This window comes from Heliconius melpomene, chromosome 6 (genome assembly GCF_056956725.1).
Source record: "Heliconius melpomene rosina isolate 202511_hmr_F chromosome 6, ASM5695672v1, whole genome shotgun sequence".
NCBI classification, from domain to species: domain Eukaryota; kingdom Metazoa; phylum Arthropoda; class Insecta; order Lepidoptera; family Nymphalidae; genus Heliconius; species Heliconius melpomene.
Window position 1 is genome coordinate 13,528,308 of NC_140394.1, and position 18,017 is coordinate 13,546,324.

The 18,017-nt window shown below is 43.7% G+C and overlaps 1 protein-coding gene and 1 non-coding gene across 2 annotated transcripts; both read right to left on the minus strand.

Moving 5' to 3' along the window:
- Positions 1 to 924: 924 nt before the first annotated feature.
- Positions 925 to 3,230, minus strand: LOC146538673 (uncharacterized). The gene is made up of 4 exons (XM_085187082.1): positions 2,819 to 3,230; positions 2,374 to 2,717; positions 1,928 to 2,222; positions 925 to 1,445 (listed from the first exon to the last, which is right to left on the minus strand). The coding sequence occupies exons 1-4, from the start codon at positions 3,228 to 3,230 to the stop codon at positions 925 to 927; spliced, it is 1,572 nt and encodes a 523-aa protein (XP_085043208.1).
- Positions 3,231 to 17,029: 13,799 nt separating this feature from the next.
- TRNAG-GCC (transfer RNA glycine (anticodon GCC)) lies at positions 17,030 to 17,100 on the minus strand. Its single transcript has one exon. It is a non-coding gene; the product is annotated as a tRNA-Gly (tRNA).
- Between the last annotated feature and the right edge of the window lie 917 nt (positions 17,101 to 18,017).

The window sequence follows — 18,017 nt, forward strand, 5'->3', positions numbered from 1 at the left end:
CACGTTGGAGCGAGGTTCATCCCACTTCTGAGGTCGGAGAATAAGGTGGTTGAGGCCGATTCCATTTCTGATGTAGACAGATATGTCCGACATCGTACTTCTAATTAGACGTATTCGGGCGTGGTAATTATAAGAAATGTTATCTTACTCTTGACGTGAAGCTTGGAGCAGTGCCGTGGAGTTGTGACTACATCTGTAGGCTTAAGGGATCCCTTTACAGTACTAACACTCGACTTTCACTGCTCCAGCTCAGTATAATTGCAAATAGGTCTTAACCACATTTGTAATTGAAGTAGTCGAGGTTCGCCAGCGGTGGAGCACGAGCAGTGCTCCGAGCCGTGGTAGAGCCTCGACTAAGCTTACGTCGAGGATTTCTTTCATCCGGCGCTTGCGCCGGGAAACAGTACAGGGCGGTTGCCCTTCTTCTGCGGTGTCTCACGGCGGCTATTACGATAGCCGCGTCATTGGGAGTTGGCCTGGGAGTCAAGGGGGAAATCGGGTTAACTGGGGGGTCAACTGGGGGGGGGGAATCATGATGAAGGGATGCGCTGTATGCCCCCTGGGCGGTCAGCCAAGCCAGGTGAGACTCACGGTTACCCGTGAGAGGCCCAGCTTAGGCGACCAGCGACCGAAGGGGCAGCTCAGGAGGCGGAGTTAGGTTGGGCGAGGATATCGTGGTTGGGTAGGCGCATCCTATCCGGTGGCCTGGTATGCCACCTGGGGCGCACTTGCGAGAGCGTACCAGGCCGGGGCGGCGTATGTGAGGTGTGGCCTCACGTAGGACTTGTAGAGGGCTAGTCTTGTGCGCAGTGGTAATTTGGAGCGCAGCAGCGGGCGGAGGTGGAATAACGCCACCTTGGCAGCAGCGGCGGCCTTCTTCACCTGCCTGGACATCTGCAACCTCCTGTCAATGGTTACGCCCAGTTAGGTGATCTCCTTGCTCCAGGGGACCTGCTCGCCCAGCAGGCGCAGCGGAGGAGGGAATCTCAGGTGGCCTCCAAACAGTATTGCCTGGGTTTTAGCCACGCTGAGGGTGAGCCTCCACTCTGACAGCCAGCGGGGAAGCAAGTCGAGTGCTCGCTGGAGTTTGGTGGCGGCGTGGACAGGCGTCAGGCTCTTCGCGAGCAGGGCGATGTCGTCGGCGTAGAGAGCCAACATCGAGCCCTGCTCTAGCGGGATGTCATCCGTGTAGAGGGCATGCAGGGCAGGGGATAGTGAGCTGCCCTGTGGTACCCCGGCGGCGATCAGGTGGCTGCGGGAAACTGCACTCTCCACTCTGACGCGAAAGGTCCTGCCGTCGAGAAAAGCGGCTAGGACGGCGACGACGTGGTGCGGGGTTCCCGTACGGAGAATCTTCGTCAGAAGGCCTGGGTGCCAGACGCGGTCGAAGGCGCCGGTGACGTCCAGGAAGGCTGCACATGCACTCTCCTTCCTGTTGTCGGCTGCTGCGGCGAAGTGGATCACTCAGGCCACTTGGAGCGTGGTTGAGTGGCCGCTTCGGAAGCCAAACTGTTCGGGCCGCGGTTGCAGGTGCGGCTGCAGGAGTGGGAGTAACATCCTCTCGAACAGTTTGGCGATGGCGTTCAAGAGCGTGATGGGGCGATAGCCCTCCGGCCTCCTATGGTCCTTCCCGAGCTTCGGGATAATCACGACCAGACCCTCCTTCCACGCCTGGGGGAAGTAACCCAGGCGCAGAATGGCGCTGAAGAGTCTGGCCGTTGCCGCAATCAGTCGGTTGTCGAGGTGACGCAGGGCGCTGTTGGTGATCCCGTCTTTTCCGGGAGCCTTCCTGGGCTTGAGGCCCCGGATTGCCTTCTTCACGGCCGAAGGTGAGAAGAATGGTGGGTCAGGAGCAGTGAGGGCCTTGAGTGAGGAGAGGCGCGTCTTCACCTCCTCTTCGACCTCGGCATGGAGGCTGGGCACTCACTGGGATTCGGCTGGAATTGGGCCGCCAAATATTCCGCCAGCATGTCGGCTCTCTCCTCTGAGGAGTATCTCAGGGAGCCGTCTTGGTGGAGTAGTAGGCGGGCTGGGGGCTTCTTCTTCATTATTTGGCGGCTGAGCTTGTTCAGTGAGGGGTAGTCCTCACATGCCTTGAAGATCCGCTCCTCCCATCTGTGGGCCTCTCGATCGCCAAGGATCGACTCTGACCTGTTCGATAAGCCTGTTGAGCTTGGTTTGTGGCAGGGTCCCTCTTCTTTTGGATGAGGTCTTCTATCCACCTGGGTGTGGGAGGGAGTCCGCGCTGACTGGGTGGAGTAGTGGCAGTGTCGACGGCGTCCTTAATATTGCCCACTATGGCGCTTTCAAGGCGGTCGATGCTGGCTGCGTCGACTAGGGGTTCGTTGCACGTTTCGTTAAAGTGCTCCCAACAGATTCGACCACTCTGGCGAGGGTCGGCCTGCCCTCAAGTGAGACAAGGACAGGCTGGTGATCGGATCTGAAGGCGTCCGGGATAACTTCTAGGTCTATTGCATCTAACCCCCTGTGCACGACCAAGTCGATCGTCGTGGGGTCGTGTCTGGTGTTGTCCGAAAAATGTGTGGGCTCGTCAGGGCCCTCGATTTCGTAACCGCGCCTTTGGGCGTCGCGGTAAACGTATCGCCCTGCCTGGTTGGTGGAGCGACAACCCCAGGCAGTGTGGTGCGCGTTCCAATCGCCCGCGGCCAGAGTCGACGTTGTGTTGGCGCAGGATATAGCGGAGGGCGGGCATCTTCCTTCGCAGCCCCCGGGCGTTCCAATATATTATCCTTAATTTAGATGTGAATTGTAAGTAGGTTCTTCATTCCCTCCATGACACACTGGACAGGGTCTTTACCTTCCCTCAGGGCGAGGAGAACGTTTTTGAGGGTGTCAAGGGCCCTGTCGATGGCAATGAGTGCAGGCTGCGCCTTGGCCTCCGTCTGCAGTGTGCATGTTGTGGCTGCGGTGGTGCCTGCAGTGGGGGCAGCGGCTGCGGGGGTGCGTGTAGTGGGAGCCGGGGCCTGCTCCTGTTGCCTCCTCGTTCTCTTCCCTCTCCTTTTCTTTGGCCGCCTTCCTCCTTTGTTAGATGGCGGGTTAGCGGCTACTTCGAGCGGGCGCGGGCAGTCGCGCGCGAGGTGTTCCTCCCCATACCTCACGCAGGCCAGGCGTCGGTGGCAGCCATGGCTAGAGTGCCGAAACGCCTGGCAGCGATGGCACTGCGCCGGGCCCCGCTTACTCCTCCAGGGTTCCACTTTGATACCCGGCATGTTCAGTAGTTCAGTAATTTGGTATATGCCGGGTATCAGATTCGGAGTGTCTCTCGGAGCTCTCAGAGAGCATCGGTTATCTCGTCGGGTGTCGTCGTAACCGGCAGCCCTCTTATGGCAATCTTCCTACTCTTTTCCGCCGGTAGAGCGTATGAAATCCACGAGATTCGTTCCGACTTCTCCAGGTCGGAGAGGTACCGCTGGATTACGCGGTATTCTTCAACGGATTCCGGTGAGAAGCGCACGCCCTGTCCAAAGGGGCGTGCGTTGGGGGCGTGGCCAATGAGGTCGCAGAGCGCGCGAAGGTGACGCGCCAAGTCGGGGAGTTTTTCCACCACTAGAGGCGGAAAGCGCGGCTTCGGTGGGGGCGGCGCGGCCGAGGTGGTGGCCGGCGTCGGCGATGGTGCTGCAGTCGGGCCCGGGTCAGAGGCCCTAAGTGCGTCAGAGAACGTACCTGCACTGGGTGATGCGGTGACGGGCTGGCTACTGCCGGCAGTGCTGGAGGCGGCGGGCGGAGTATCCCTTGGGTCCCGCTGGCGCAGGCGGGGGTCGCGGGAGCTGGAGGCCGGGGCGGCGCGTAATTGCGCGCACACGCGCTTTGCGGCCTCTTCGTCGGCGCCGTCTGAGGGCCGAGGTCGTCGTAAGGGCGTCTGCGGGGGCAAGGCGCCCATTGGTGAGTCGGCGGCGGAGGCAGCCGCGCTAGCGCGTTCGAGCTCTTTTCCCTTGTCGTTCAGGTACATAGCAATATGCACCATGAGCGACCGGGAAAGAGACCCGCGCTTCTGTAACTCGGATACAACAAGCATGTCCGAGTTTAGCTGCGACTGCGGCGATAAGTCCATCTCAATGCGGGATGGCGCGGAGGGGGAGCGCTGCGGTTGCGGCAGCTCCTTGGAAGCGGCCCTGGAGGGTCGCTGAGGCTTCGGTGTCGTCAGTGCGGGGGCGGTCGTCCACTCGGCCGAGGTGGGCGGAGCGCCGAGAGGGCACGCGGTAACATCGCGTATTTCCGGTGTTCGTCGGGCATCCTCGGTGTTGAGGGGTCTGCGGGGTGCAGAGCCGGGGAGGAGTGGCTTCGACGATCGGCATTGATCATCCTGGTGTCGCGGAGACACGAGGGCGCGAGGGAGAGCGGTCACGCTGGGCGCCGCTGCGGCCGCTTATGGTGAGCTGGCTGGCTTCAGTGCCCGCGCGCGGCAGTCATTGATCGTGGTCGCGATCGCGCGGTCAAACGGAACGACGCAAGGGCGTCGGTGTCGCGTCGCGGCGCCTAGGGGCGCTGGCGGAACTTCAGCAGTATTTGCGTAATGAAATATTGGTGAATGCCTTGGGACTGGTAGGATTCGTGCCGCTGGAGTATGCAGAGGTGCTTTCTCGACGGCGGGCAGGCGATCCGACTAAGCTTACAACGTCCGTGCGGTTGGTTTTATGCGATTGTCATTGATCGGTGTCACGTCAGAGTGACAGGCAACGCCATCTGGTTTTGACAACTGGCAACTATTAAATAATCTGCTTCCCAGATATATAATTTTTGCACGCTCGAAGCGCCATAAATAAAGAACCGAACCGATATATAATTTATTGAATTGAATAATAAGTGCGACGACTCATGTCTTGACAGTTGGTTATGTGACTCATATAATGGTCCTCTGAACTGACTTTTACCCGACTGCGCGATGCAAAGGAGGGTAACGTTTACGTGTATCTGCCTATGTATGTAGCAAAACGGTCAAATATGAGTCGGATTCAACTAAGTTTGCGGGCATATGCTCTTATATTGTATGAAATGTACTACAAATATATTTCGGGTTGATTGAGTAGTATAGATGTTCTGTGCCTCGACTCCTCGAGGGACCGTAGACCTAAGTGTTGAGTACGTGTGACTGTAAACGCGACAGGTTGTGAGTGAGGTGATGTAAACAAATTAGATGCTTAGTATTTTCATTTCAGCGCAGCGATGAGTTCTCCCATTAAACAAGCAATGCCACTAGAATTCGGCAGGAAATAGAGAACGGAGTGTCTTAACATAAGGTTCACAATTTCTCTCTTACCTTACTCTGTACCTTGCTACGTGCGGGATACTGTATCATTAAAAAAAATTGGAACTTGGGAAATAGGAACTTGTTAACTGTCAAGACATTATTCTCAACGCGCCACCTGTCTTCGAAACAATGCGTGATAAGTAGTGGAACTGAAGACCACACTTTGTTTTTCAATTACCAGAGAGTGGAAATCAAAATAATTCAGGTCATTGTGGCTTCTGGCCATGATTGGTGGGCATGATCATGATTGTTCAGGCCAAACGCCTCAAATAATTTAATGGCAACAATTCTTGAATCACATATATGTTAATAAATGATAAAAATAATGTTTCTTTTGTCTTACAATTATCCTACCATAGAGCATTGTAATATTTTCCTTTTCCAAGAAATTTCCAAGACCTTTAAGAAGTCCACCTGATAGAGGGAGAATCACTACATTGTCCAACGAGCCACATTGTCCAAAAAAGTTAGGGAGGCGATCAATCAGTGTTTAATTATAGGCATATTATTGATATTAACTCATTAGTTGTTTTCTATTCAAGTTAATGTAATAGATGTCTATTACATTAATTTGTGATTTTAAAGTAAAACCATGTATAATAAATGAATCGTTTATTGCCAATTGTATTTAATTGCTATTATAATAGCAATATTTCGTAGTTTCAACAGGTAGGTTTGTACTAGATTATTCTTATAAACTAGTTCTTAAGTTCTTTATAATTACTCATATAATTCAATCATTTATTTTGTAATAAGATAACTTTAAATATTTATTTAAACATTATTATTTAATTTAATGTAATGTTTTTAATTTAATGTATTTATTTATTTAATGTAGATTTAACGAATGATTGCGAAGATCATAATAGCAACTCATCTATAAAACCAAATCCTAAATGATCGCCCGATCATAGTTTAATTGATTGTTCTCTGTTTTTTAAGTGATTTATTAGTGTGTGCAAGTTCATCGTGCATTACTACCGAAAGCTTACGTCACTCATTGAAATTAAAATATATAAATTTAGATAAACCTATACATGGAATAAATAAAAATTGTTTCGCGTTAAAATACATTCCATAATTGAAAACTATTCTAAAGGTTTCCTTGTTAAGGCAAGGTTTGTAAGGCTGGTGATATTCACATGATTATCGGTACAAACATATTTTGGGTTGGTTCGAACAAAATTAGTTTATCATACTCTTTAGAAGAACGAAAGAGCATTGTATTTAACAATTAAAAAGGTGCCCACGGTAGGGGCCGTCGCGGGGCAGCGGCACAAGGGAGTGACAACCACCCACTCTATGTTATCACAAATTTCCTAACCCGAAGGTTGTCTGCTAGAAATCGCTGATTAGCGATAAGACCGTCTTTTGTGCGTCAATTGTTTTATTTTTGTCATTTTTCGTACACTCACTGGAGGAGATCAATTATTATTTTTTAATTGAGGACAATTCGATAATGCCTCCAAAAGTTCGATTTCAGTTAAGACGATAGTCTTCAATGTCGTTAGTTTTAAATTTCAAAATGTATATCTAAAATTTGATCTTAAGGTACCTAATAGGCTACTAAGCTAACTAGTGTCTAAATTACCTCTACCTTTTAGTCACAAATTTAACCAAATATTATATACTTTAGTAATAAATTTATGTACGAATATAAAAATTATTTGGGGCGTTTGTGGTTAGACAGTACGGCTTCGAGTCCTGCTACCTTTGATAGTATGTCGAAATTGCTTAGTCTCTACTTTGTTTTTTTTAACTTGGAACTCTAAAATCGGGAAATAAGATATCAAAGAATGAATAAAAAGAAAATTATACGTATGCTTTTATTTACACTAAATAATTTAATCAAAATATTTGTAACACTATTCAAATATATTTATTGAAGATTTAAATAGCTTTATGCTAAACCAAAGACTATCCCATTGCTATTTGAACCAGATCCATTTTCAGCACCAGCACCTCCAGATTCTTTTCCTGCACCAGCTCCTGCTCCATTACCTAAACCAAAGCCAAGACCAAGACCGGTAAAGTCTCCGATACCTCCGGAACCTGCTCCAACACCCGCTCCTCCCCCGGTACCTCCAGCACCTGCTCCAGTGCCTGCTCCAGCACCCGCTCTTCCTCTATTACCACCAGATCCGGCTCCAACGGCAGCTCCACCTCCATTACCGCCAGATCCTCCTCCTGCGCCAACTCCTTCTTTATTACCGCCAGAGAATCCAGGGCCCTCTCCAGCACCAGGTTCTCTTCTATTACCACCAGATCCGGCTCCAGCGCCAGCTCCATTACCGCTAGATCCTGCTTCTGCGCCAGCCCCTCTGAAACTTCCAGAACCTGCTCCCGCACCAGCTCCTCCTCCATTACAGCCAGATCCTCCTCCTGCGCCGGCTCCTCCTTTATTACCGCCAGAGAATCCAGGGCCTTCTCCTGCTCTAGGTTCTCTTCTATCACCACCAGATCCGGCACCAGCGCCAACTCCATTACCGCCAGATCCTGCTTCTGCGCCAGCGCCTCCGAAACTTCCAGAACCTGCTCCTACACTAGCTCCTCCTCCATTTCCGCCAGCTCCTTCACCTGCGCCAGCTCCTCCTCCATTACCATCGTCATTTCCAATACAATTATTCACTCCTCCGTTATTTCCATTGCATTTTCCTATTTTAAGAAAATAACAAATTTATAATAATAATTTATTTAGGCCGAATATAATGCTGGGTGCACAATAATTGAACATTGCGTTCATATACTATGCATAATACTGCGACGTACTCCTATATAGGAATAACAGGCAGTTCATAATTGAATATAGATGAAAAGTTTTAAGCGAAGGTGCACAAATAGTAATAAATGTCTAAATATATATAGTTAAATATATTTTATAAGTGGTTTTCTTTTAAAAAGTATGTATGTATTTTCACATTTACAAACCAATTTTCTTGTTTTTAATAAAAACTATGTGTAAGTTTTTTTGTAGAATAATTAAAAGTATTTTATTTATTTACATATTATAATGTCTAAATAAACGTATGTGACGTATTTGTGCGAGTTTTGTGGTCTAGATCTAATCTAATTGAATAAATCATAACGCGGCGTTGAGGTCACAAATTCAGGCAAAATGGGAAGAAGGAAGTGTTAGCACTCATACTAACTTAAAATGTATATAGTAGGTACTATTTACGAGTACGAGAACTACGTTACGGTAGTTGAGTAACGGCTTCCAAATTATTTATATAGAAAACATAAAAAATTTAACTTAGCGAGATATAAGACGGGGCTCCGGCCACTAAGCCAGACGTTCTCATCGAGACTGTACAAACTTCTACTACCCACAGATAATTACTGATAATTACTAGAGAGAGCTAACGCATTTATGATGTTACACACATAGAAAAGAAAAAACTATTAATTTAGAAAGCAACAATAAAAATAATATAAAATCCCGCTACATTTAAATTTTTATGCTTTCTAAATAAATGAGGAATAACACTGCAAATGCATTAAAAAGGCGTCCAAATTAGTTTTTATAAGGGAATTTCATTATTGAAAACTTTGGGAATAACATATTAAAATATTAACTTATTAATAATATATTTATTATTTTGCAAATTATTTATTTATCGACGATAATTAATTTTAAAATTGTCAGTTTAAATAAAAGAGCGTCTCACCTAGAATGGGCGGCGGATCTGAAAAAATACATAGTTACATTATTAGTTTAAAAAACAACACATACAGGAACAGCCCTATATTTAGATGGATGGCAGGGAACAGAGTGTCTGGACACTATCTCTGTGTGTGTCTCTGATCCTGTACCTAATACCAACACTACTTTTGCTTTAACTTCACACTATATTCAGCACATACCAGGATAGCCATCGAACCCTTAATCTGTCACACACCTGTACCCCTCCGTCTGAGGATCGATTTTTTAACCTACAAATTTCTGATTTTGAGAAAAAATAGTCTCAGAATCCATCAGTTCTATTCGATTCGATTTACATTTAATATAACGTCGTTGCGCTTGCCAAAACCGCTAAGTGTTTTTAGTCAAGTTTTCAGGAGAGACAAAAAACTATCTTATTTATTAAATAATAGCTTTATCAAAAAATTATAAATGCAGTATGGTGACAAAATATGTTATGTTTGAACAGAGATACAAGCGAAAATGATAAAATGTACCCTTCATCTGCAATAATTTTTTTTAACCATTTTGATGCACATATCAGATTTGTCTTGTAACCATTTCTTACAAGTGAAAAATATGCACATATCAGTTTTGTAAAAGAACATAATCGGATTTATTTAATGTTATTATGAGAATAACAACAATGATTAAACTTAAAACAAATATGTATACTAATGATTAGTAATGATAAACGTACGGAATTGTTGGTTTGGGCCTTTTTTACGTGAAAACTGATAATCTGATAACGATAAAACGTAATAAGTATGGTACTGGTGTATTAATCTTATGGTTATTAATGCTAATAATAATTAACAAAAAAATGTTTAATAGAAAACTTGAAGAGTTGTTAGAAAGTGGTTAGGAAAGGTTTATAGATAGACTAAGCCTTTAATGCTTATCACTTCAATAACTAGGTAAATTTAATTTTAATAAGCAGAGCGCGACAGTATTTCACACCAAAACACCGATTGGCCCTGAATAGGGCCCAGGTTCGGCTTCATATGGAGTACTCTTCTCATCTTTGGGCTGGTGCATCATCATGTAACAGCTTGACCCACTTGATACATACGCATCGTATACGACGTAGAGCCGTAGGGAACGTTGGAGCCCCAATGATGTGTGAAAGGCTTGACACATTCGCTTTGTGCAGTGATGTCTCCTCACTGTGCTTTCTCTACTGCATTTATTACGGGGAGTGTTCTGGAGAAATGTTTGACCTGTTACCTGCCGCCGAATTTTCTATCCGCACAGTACGTCACAAACTAAAGTATCATCCACATCATCTGAATACGTGCCACTCCACTTCTGTGTGGTTTGGTAATTTCGATAGGTGTACGTTTAGCCAGGCCTACCACATTAGAACTAGCCATTATAGCAGCTAGGCAAGAAGAAGCTAAGCTCACATACAATAGATTCAATAATAATTTTAATATGTCAAACCCCCAGAGTAAGGTTAAAGACAATCATAGAACCTTTATTCCATTTCCAAATTCACAATTTAGATTGAATAATCCACCTATGCACGTAAATTCAAATTTTACCCCTAGACAAAATAACTGGACACCAGAACAACGTCAGCAGTGGGTTCAGTCGATGCTACCATGGAAAAACCGACAACCCTCAGGTAATTATAGACCTTTTATTAATCAAAGAGGTAACATCCCTCACCAGCAAATAAATCCACCTCAAAAAATATCAGATGTGACTATGAGGTCAACAAATAAACCAGAGAAGCCGCAGTTCGCAGTGGAGGAACTCTTCTACACAGACGAGCCACAGGAGCAACAACTCAATGAGTACTCTCAACACTATACCCCAGGTGAGTATTATTATGATAATATACATATACCAGACGAGCAGGATACTTATGAACATGTTAATGACGAAATAAGTAACCAGCAGGATTTTACGTTAGGCATAGACCCAGACCTAAAGAGATAATAAAAATAAATAACCAAGATAAAGATCATTTACCCTAGATAGTAATTCCCGAATTTAGGGGTAAGTTTTTAATTGACACAGGAGCTTCTAGATCCCTTACTTCACCAGAAGTTATATTTAATTCTATTTTTCAAAATTGTGTAGAATATGAACCATTTGAAATAAAAACAGCTCATGCGACAACACAGCATAGTCTTCTTCTTCCTGGCATTAATCCCGGCTATTACCAGGGTCTGCCTTCCTACTTAACCTACTCCACTTTGCACGATCTTTTGCGTCCTCGGTGGTTAGACCATTGGCTCTCATGTCCTGCATCACGACATCCAACCAGCGCTTCCTTGGGCGTCCGGGAGGTCGCGCCCCAGGAACTGGTATAGCAAGGCACTTGCGTCCGACATAGTTCTTAGGCCGGCGCGTAACGTGGCCAAACCATCTCAAGCGACGCTCTTGGAGCTTATCCGCTACGTCACGGACCCCAAAACTACCTCGAATGAATGTGTTGCGTATGCGGTCAGACCGCGTTACGCCGCACATCCACCTCAGCATCTTCATTTCCGTGACGTGAAGCTCCTGAGTGTGCCGAGATAATGCTGGCCAACATTCGCTGCCGTATAAAAGAACCGGTCGGACGATGCTCTTGTATATCAGCCCCTTGAGCTTGGGCGGTATTCTGCGGTCGCAGGCCATGTACTCTGTCTTCGACACATTTAGTTTAAGACCGCCGTTCTCAAGCGTACCCTTCCAGAGGTTCACTTTACGCTCCAGCGTCAGTCGGTTCTCGGCAATGAGTGCTATGTCGTCGGCATACATCATCAGCCATGGAGGCTGGTCCTGGATGTGAGCCGAGACAGTATCGAGCACTACATTGAATAAGAACGGACTAAGAGCCGAGCCCTGGTGAATCCCCACTGTAATCGGGAAGGGTCTAGTGTCGCCAACAGCAGTCCTAACCATAGAAGCGGAATCGTGGTACATGCCCCTGATAATCTCAATATAGGCCTCAGGGATCCCTTTGGATCGCAATGCCCACCAGATACACTGACGAGGCACACAGTCAAAGGCCTTCTGCAGATCTAAAAAGGCCACGTGCAGAGCTCTCCTTTTTTCCCTGTATGCCTCCATCAAAGTTCTGAGGGCGAAAATGGCGTCCATGGTGCCCGATCCTGGCTGAAATCCATATTGAGACTCAGAGACAGTACACTCTCGGCGGAGCCTACCTCAGGCTCATCATCATGCGCTCGAAGAGCTTCATGGTATGACTCATAAGCTTAATGCCCCTATAACTATCACAATCTTGAACACTGCCCCTTCCCTTGTAAATAGGGGTAATAAAGCTAAGCCGCCACTGATGCGGCATCTTACCAGTGTTCAAGATATGGTTAAAAAGGTCAGTAAGCATGAGCACACCAAGAGAGCCCAACGATTTCCACGCTTCGATCGGAATGTCGTCAGGTCCCATCGCTTTTCCGTTCTTCATGCGTCGAAGGCAATTACGGGTTTCGTCAAGGGTTATTGGGGCAATAAGTCCGAGGTTAGGCGGTGGGTCGTGATGAAGACTGCATGGGTGCTGAGTATTCAGCAACTCCTGGAAGTAGCTTCGCCACCTCTCCTTCACAGAGTCATGATTACAGAGCAGCGTGCCCTGGGAATCTCTGACGCAAAGACATTTTGCGATATCTTGCGTCACTTTATCCCGGGAACGTGCCAGTTTGTAAATGAGCTTCTGCCCCTCCACAGTTTCAAGTTTATCATACAATGGTGACAAACTCTCACTGCGGGCTCTGGCTACAGCTCTTTTACTGGCACGTTTAGCTACTGTGTACTCCAGTCTGTCTTCAGGAGAGTTGGATTCCTGCCACTTCTTAAAGGCAGCCTTCTTTTCACGAGTCACCTCCTGGACCTCGTCATTCCACCACCATGTCTCCTTGTCGATGACACGTCCTCCCCTAGAAACGCCAAGAACTCGCCTGCCTGCCGCAATGATTGCCGACTGAGCCCGATCCCAAGCATCCTGAGCAGTCTCGGTGTTAGTCGCAAGATTATGACTTTTCACCTCTGCCAGGAAATCGGTCTGCATCGGTCCATTCAGCAACCACCACTTGATCCGAGGTCTACGTTTCTCGGCTACTTTCTTCTTCGGAGTGACGTTAAAGTCCATGACAAGAAGACGATGTTGGGCCGTTAGGCTTTCGCCTGGAATGACCTTACAGTTAGTTACCCTGCCCATATGACACCGTCTGGTCAATAAGTAGTCTATTTGAGTTGAGTGGGACCCGCACTTATACGTGATAAGGTGCTGAGAATTCTTTTGGAAGAACGTATTCACGACGGCCAGATCAGACGCAATACAGGTTCTCAAAATGTTTTCTCCCTCTGCATTGCGAAGACCGTGCCCAAAACCCCCGTGAACACGTTCATACGGCTCAGCAGCCCTACCGACGTGCCCGTTCAAGTCCCCCCCAACTAAGACCACTTCGGTACACGGCACAGCAAGTAGCACTCCTTCATACTGCTCCCAGAATGTCTCCTTTTCGGCCGCGCTACATCCCGCCTGGGGAGCATAGGCACTGATTAAGTTTGTGATAACGCCCTCAATCAGTACCCTCACTCGCATCAAGCGGTCGGAGCGACGGTCAACTTCAAGGAGCCCATTCTGAAGCTCTTCAGAAAGCACTACCGCTACACCGTTTCTACCCGAAGGTGACCCAGTGTATATAAGCCGGTAACCCTGTCCGATGTTACGGGACTTATTGCCCTTCCAGCGTGTTTACATCTGCGAGTTCCCTGCATCGTCCGGTCAGAGAGCCAATATTCCACGTTGCAAAGCGGAGTTTCCTTCTGGGTACTAGCGTCTTTAGCCGTGTCCGTACATGACACGGTAGCCCTTGCCCACTTGTCGCAGGTGTAGGGCGATGTGCCTGCTTGTCGTTTTGCGGCGACGCCCTAGCCGTACCCAGTCTGTTCTTGGTTCGTTCCATTTCGTTTATGGCGGTTTGCGGTTTTCGTGGAGCGACTGCCGTCTGACCTCCAAAACCCCTTTGTGGGGAAAAACTGAAGGGAAAGGAAAATAGAAGGGGTAGGATAGGTAAAAGGAGGGAGCTAAGGAAAAGAGGAGGGGAAGGGGGGGAGTTAGGACACCATTCTTACGGACTGGATGAGGATGTAAGAGTGGCGGCTCGAGGATCCGGGGTCGCGTACCCGTATGCCCACAAACAAATATCGGACAGATATTAGTCAGAACATCCTCTGGATAGTGGAGCTGTGCTGTGCGACAACACAGCATAGTCATGTAGTGAATTTACCCTTACTCCCAATCTTTAATAGTGATATTTTTCATAAATTCCTTATTTTTGAGTTCGACCCTAAATATAAAGGACTAATAGGTCTAGATTTATTAAAATCATTATCTAGTAATATTAATTTGAAAAATAAAATACTACACACAGCGACAGCCGACATTCCTATTTATTTCGACTATAATAAGAAACTTATAAAAATAGAACCAAAGTGTGAAAAACTTATCACGTTAAAAACAAACTATACTGACGGATTTTATATCTACGACGACTATATTTGGTCTAAGGGATTAACATCCCCTGCTGCTATTATTAATGTTAAAAATGGAAAATTTATAACTAAAGTAATTACTTTGGTATTAATTAATACCAATTCAGAAGGACGAACCATATGTAACATAGGTACATTTAAATTACGACCACATAATGTTATATATAAAAAAGGCAAACAAAATACAAAAGCCGACGCCTTTCCTATGATTGAAATATCTCATAAAAATGTCGAATCATTATCAACCGTAAATTCTAATAATAATAAAGACGACAATATAAATGACAGTATACCCCAAGACTTAAGTGCACAAACTAATAAAAAAAAACGTAGCGCAGGTACCCCTTGTATCTAGTAATAATAACGATAATAACATAGAGCCTGACAACGACAGACATAAGATTCTCACACCAGAGACTGACAGTACGAGTATCAGTACTATTGTTCCCAATAACTTAGTGTCCACTAACCATTCCCAAATAGAAAACAAAAATAAAGGCTTATTAATTAAATATAACGATAATGACAGACAAGTTAGGCAGTTTAACCCTAAAATAACACCCAGCTCGAAATACAGAGTAGATAATAGATTAACTAACACTAGGACATTGGTAAAAGTAAACAATACTGAGAAGAAAATGGTATCATTTTTGAGGAAGTACATAAGAAAACCACATAAGGTAGGTGAAACAGTCTATGAGCAAGTAGCTAAGAAGGCGCTCAGAGATGAAGCCATACCAGATTTCAAAGGTCCGTATAAAATAATTAATTTGCACCCTTACTATAAAACGGAGATTATAAAAAATCATCCAAACTCTAATTCTAATAGAGTTCGTTATAAATTGCTACGAAGGCCTCATCTTATTTCAGGTCCCTCGTGTTTCACACAAGAGCCAAAATAACCCTAGATCCCATACATAATGGAATTTTATTTTATTATATTATATGATTTAAATTTTATTATTTTTAAACAAAACAATACATTTAACCTTGCTTGTATTTACTTAATAACGAATAAATATTATATATAATAGTTCTATATACAAATAAATATTATATATAATAATTTTATATACAAATAAGTATTATATATATAATAATATTATATAATATATAATAATTTTAAAGAACTTATTTTGTTGTATGCGAGAATACTTCATCTTAAAGGATACATAAGGTTTATAGAAATAAAATAGAATATAAATTAGATTTACTTATAAAGAACAAAAAAAAAATATTTTTACTATTTCTAGAGTTAATCATAGTATTATATATGGTTTAGTTTCGATAGTAGTTTGATACTAATAATTATAATAAGGAAATTTATTAATTCATAAAAAATATATTATGTAGTTTTTAATTTTTTAAACATTAAACATTTTCAAATAAATAAATCTTTTCAAATAAATAAAAATAAATGTTATTTTTGGAAAATCTACAAGCATTTTCCCAGAGTCCCGGAGGAAACCAGCAGCGAGGACGCTTCAGGAACCTGCAGGACCAGCTTCATCTTAAGAAGGGAGAAGTTACATTCCCATGAAGTTGGGATACATTCCCATGACGCCGCACTTGCACCTCGCGGAATCGAACAATAGTGTTTTAGTATTTTGATGAGTTAACTGTTTCGAATTATATAAAATTTTAATAAAGATTCTCTGTCTTCAACTTGCTTTAAAACAGAAAGGTTGTTTATAAAATTAAATAAATAATTTTTAAAAAGCCTTTTTCTCGCCTGAGTAATTTAACTAAAGTTATGTTCTTTTTTAATTATAATATTGTTGACCTTGATAATTATAATCATTTTGTTTAATACTCAGTCAATAACTTATGAAAAGAGTCTTTTGTTTAAAAAATTCGAATAACCTACTATTGAATCAGTATTCAATAAGTGACAAAAATACCTAATAAACGATGGTTTTCTTTTTATATATTATTTTTTCTTTCCTTAACTAAACACGTGACGTCCGTAGCCCGTATTTTTTAACATTTCCATAATCATTAATTTTAATTATGTTTTATATTTATCTGCTACTTAAATTAAGATTATAACTAGACTAGCGACCCTCTTGCGGCTTCGCCCGCTTTAACTACTACTACTACTTATTCATATAATATATGTTTGCAAAGCACTCAAGATAATGTGAAAATTAATTAAACCCTAATGCAACCCGCATTTTCGTAGTTTCAATAAGAATTTTCCAATTGTTTTACACAGCAAGGATTTTTTAGTAGGTACCGTAATTTTAAATCTGTGCTACTAATCTTTTCAAGTACTTATTAGAATATATTTAAATAACTATTTTTAGATGTTTAAATGATTAAGTATTTTTAAACGGAAGAAATTATAAACAAAAACCTACCTACTAATAACTACTACAAAAAATATGAAACCAAATATATCGCGCTGAAATAATACATTCAACTTCAATTGTCCAATATAAGGCATCTAAATCTTCTTTGCTATAGAGGCAGGCGGGTTTTTTTCGAGATTGTGGTTAATGCTGTTAAAACAGCGACACCATTTGGGTAGGCACTACGTGGCTGCCTGTGAGGAAAATTAATTAGAATGCATCGGCCGGGAATCGAACCCGGGCCGCCCGCGTGGCAGGCGAGCATTCTACCACTGAACCACCGATGCGTGGAAGGCAGGCGGCACGGTGGACGCGCTTGTATAAGCAAAACGTCGCGGGGCGCGTTTCGTAGCAAGGATTTTTTGATATTGTATCAACTTCTAAAGTACTTATTAAAATGAAAAACAGTAAAAGACAGTTTTGATCTATATTAAATGGCCAACGTAACCAATATACTTATTTATATGCTGAGAGTAAGGGATAAGTGAAACATGACTCGATACAGCTGATGTGTGAACGGCGTGATGTGTTAACAATTAAATGCGTTTTTCTCTAAAACTATTCGCAAATTCGAAATAGTGTAAAAAGCAAATTTTATCTTCGTTTAACGTAGAAAATTAATAAAGTATTTTAAAGGATAAGGATTAATACCATTATGGAAAAATATCCCTCACAATAAAAAATATATTGAAATTACAATTTTAAGACAGGAATATGATAACTACACGTTATTCTTAAAAGATACGAATATGCCATCGCAGACTTTTTTGTAGATCTTATTAAAGGAACTATACACCAGTACATTGTTTTCATGTAGTACTTAACATTAAAGCAGCGCATGCGCGAAAGTGTCAACGGGTAGGACTTTATACACATTTATCGTATTTATGTTAATTTACATAAGAATGTACAAATAATAAACTATATATAAACCTTCCTCGAGAAATACTCGACCTAATGGTGAAAACCGCATCAAAATCTGTTGGGTGGTTTAGAAGAAGAGTTAGAAAGTTCAGACAGACACAAAAAGCGACTTTGTTTTATAAGATATAGGAAGAGTGATATGGGACAATACAACAATTTTCTTATATAAGTTTACTTTGACATTTTAAAACTAACAATTTTATTAAAATTATTTCCCAGTTTCGACCGATGGACCAAGAGGGTCGAACAACTGTTAAAATATTTAGTTCCTAACAATACT

Excerpts from the sequence above, each read along its gene's own strand:
- LOC146538673 (XM_085187082.1), bottom strand. The coding sequence starts at position 3,230 with ATGCCGGGTATCAAAGTGGAACCCTGGAGGAGTAAGCGGGGCCCGGCG. Across the intron at positions 2,223-2,373 it reads TCGCCAGAGTGGTCGAATCT|GTGGATAGAAGACCTCATCC; the intron begins GTTGGGAGCACT and ends TCCCACACCCAG. Across the intron at positions 1,446-1,927 it reads CCAATTCCAGCCGAATCCCA|CAGCCGACAACAGGAAGGAG; the intron begins GTGAGTGCCCAG and ends ACTTCGCCGCAG.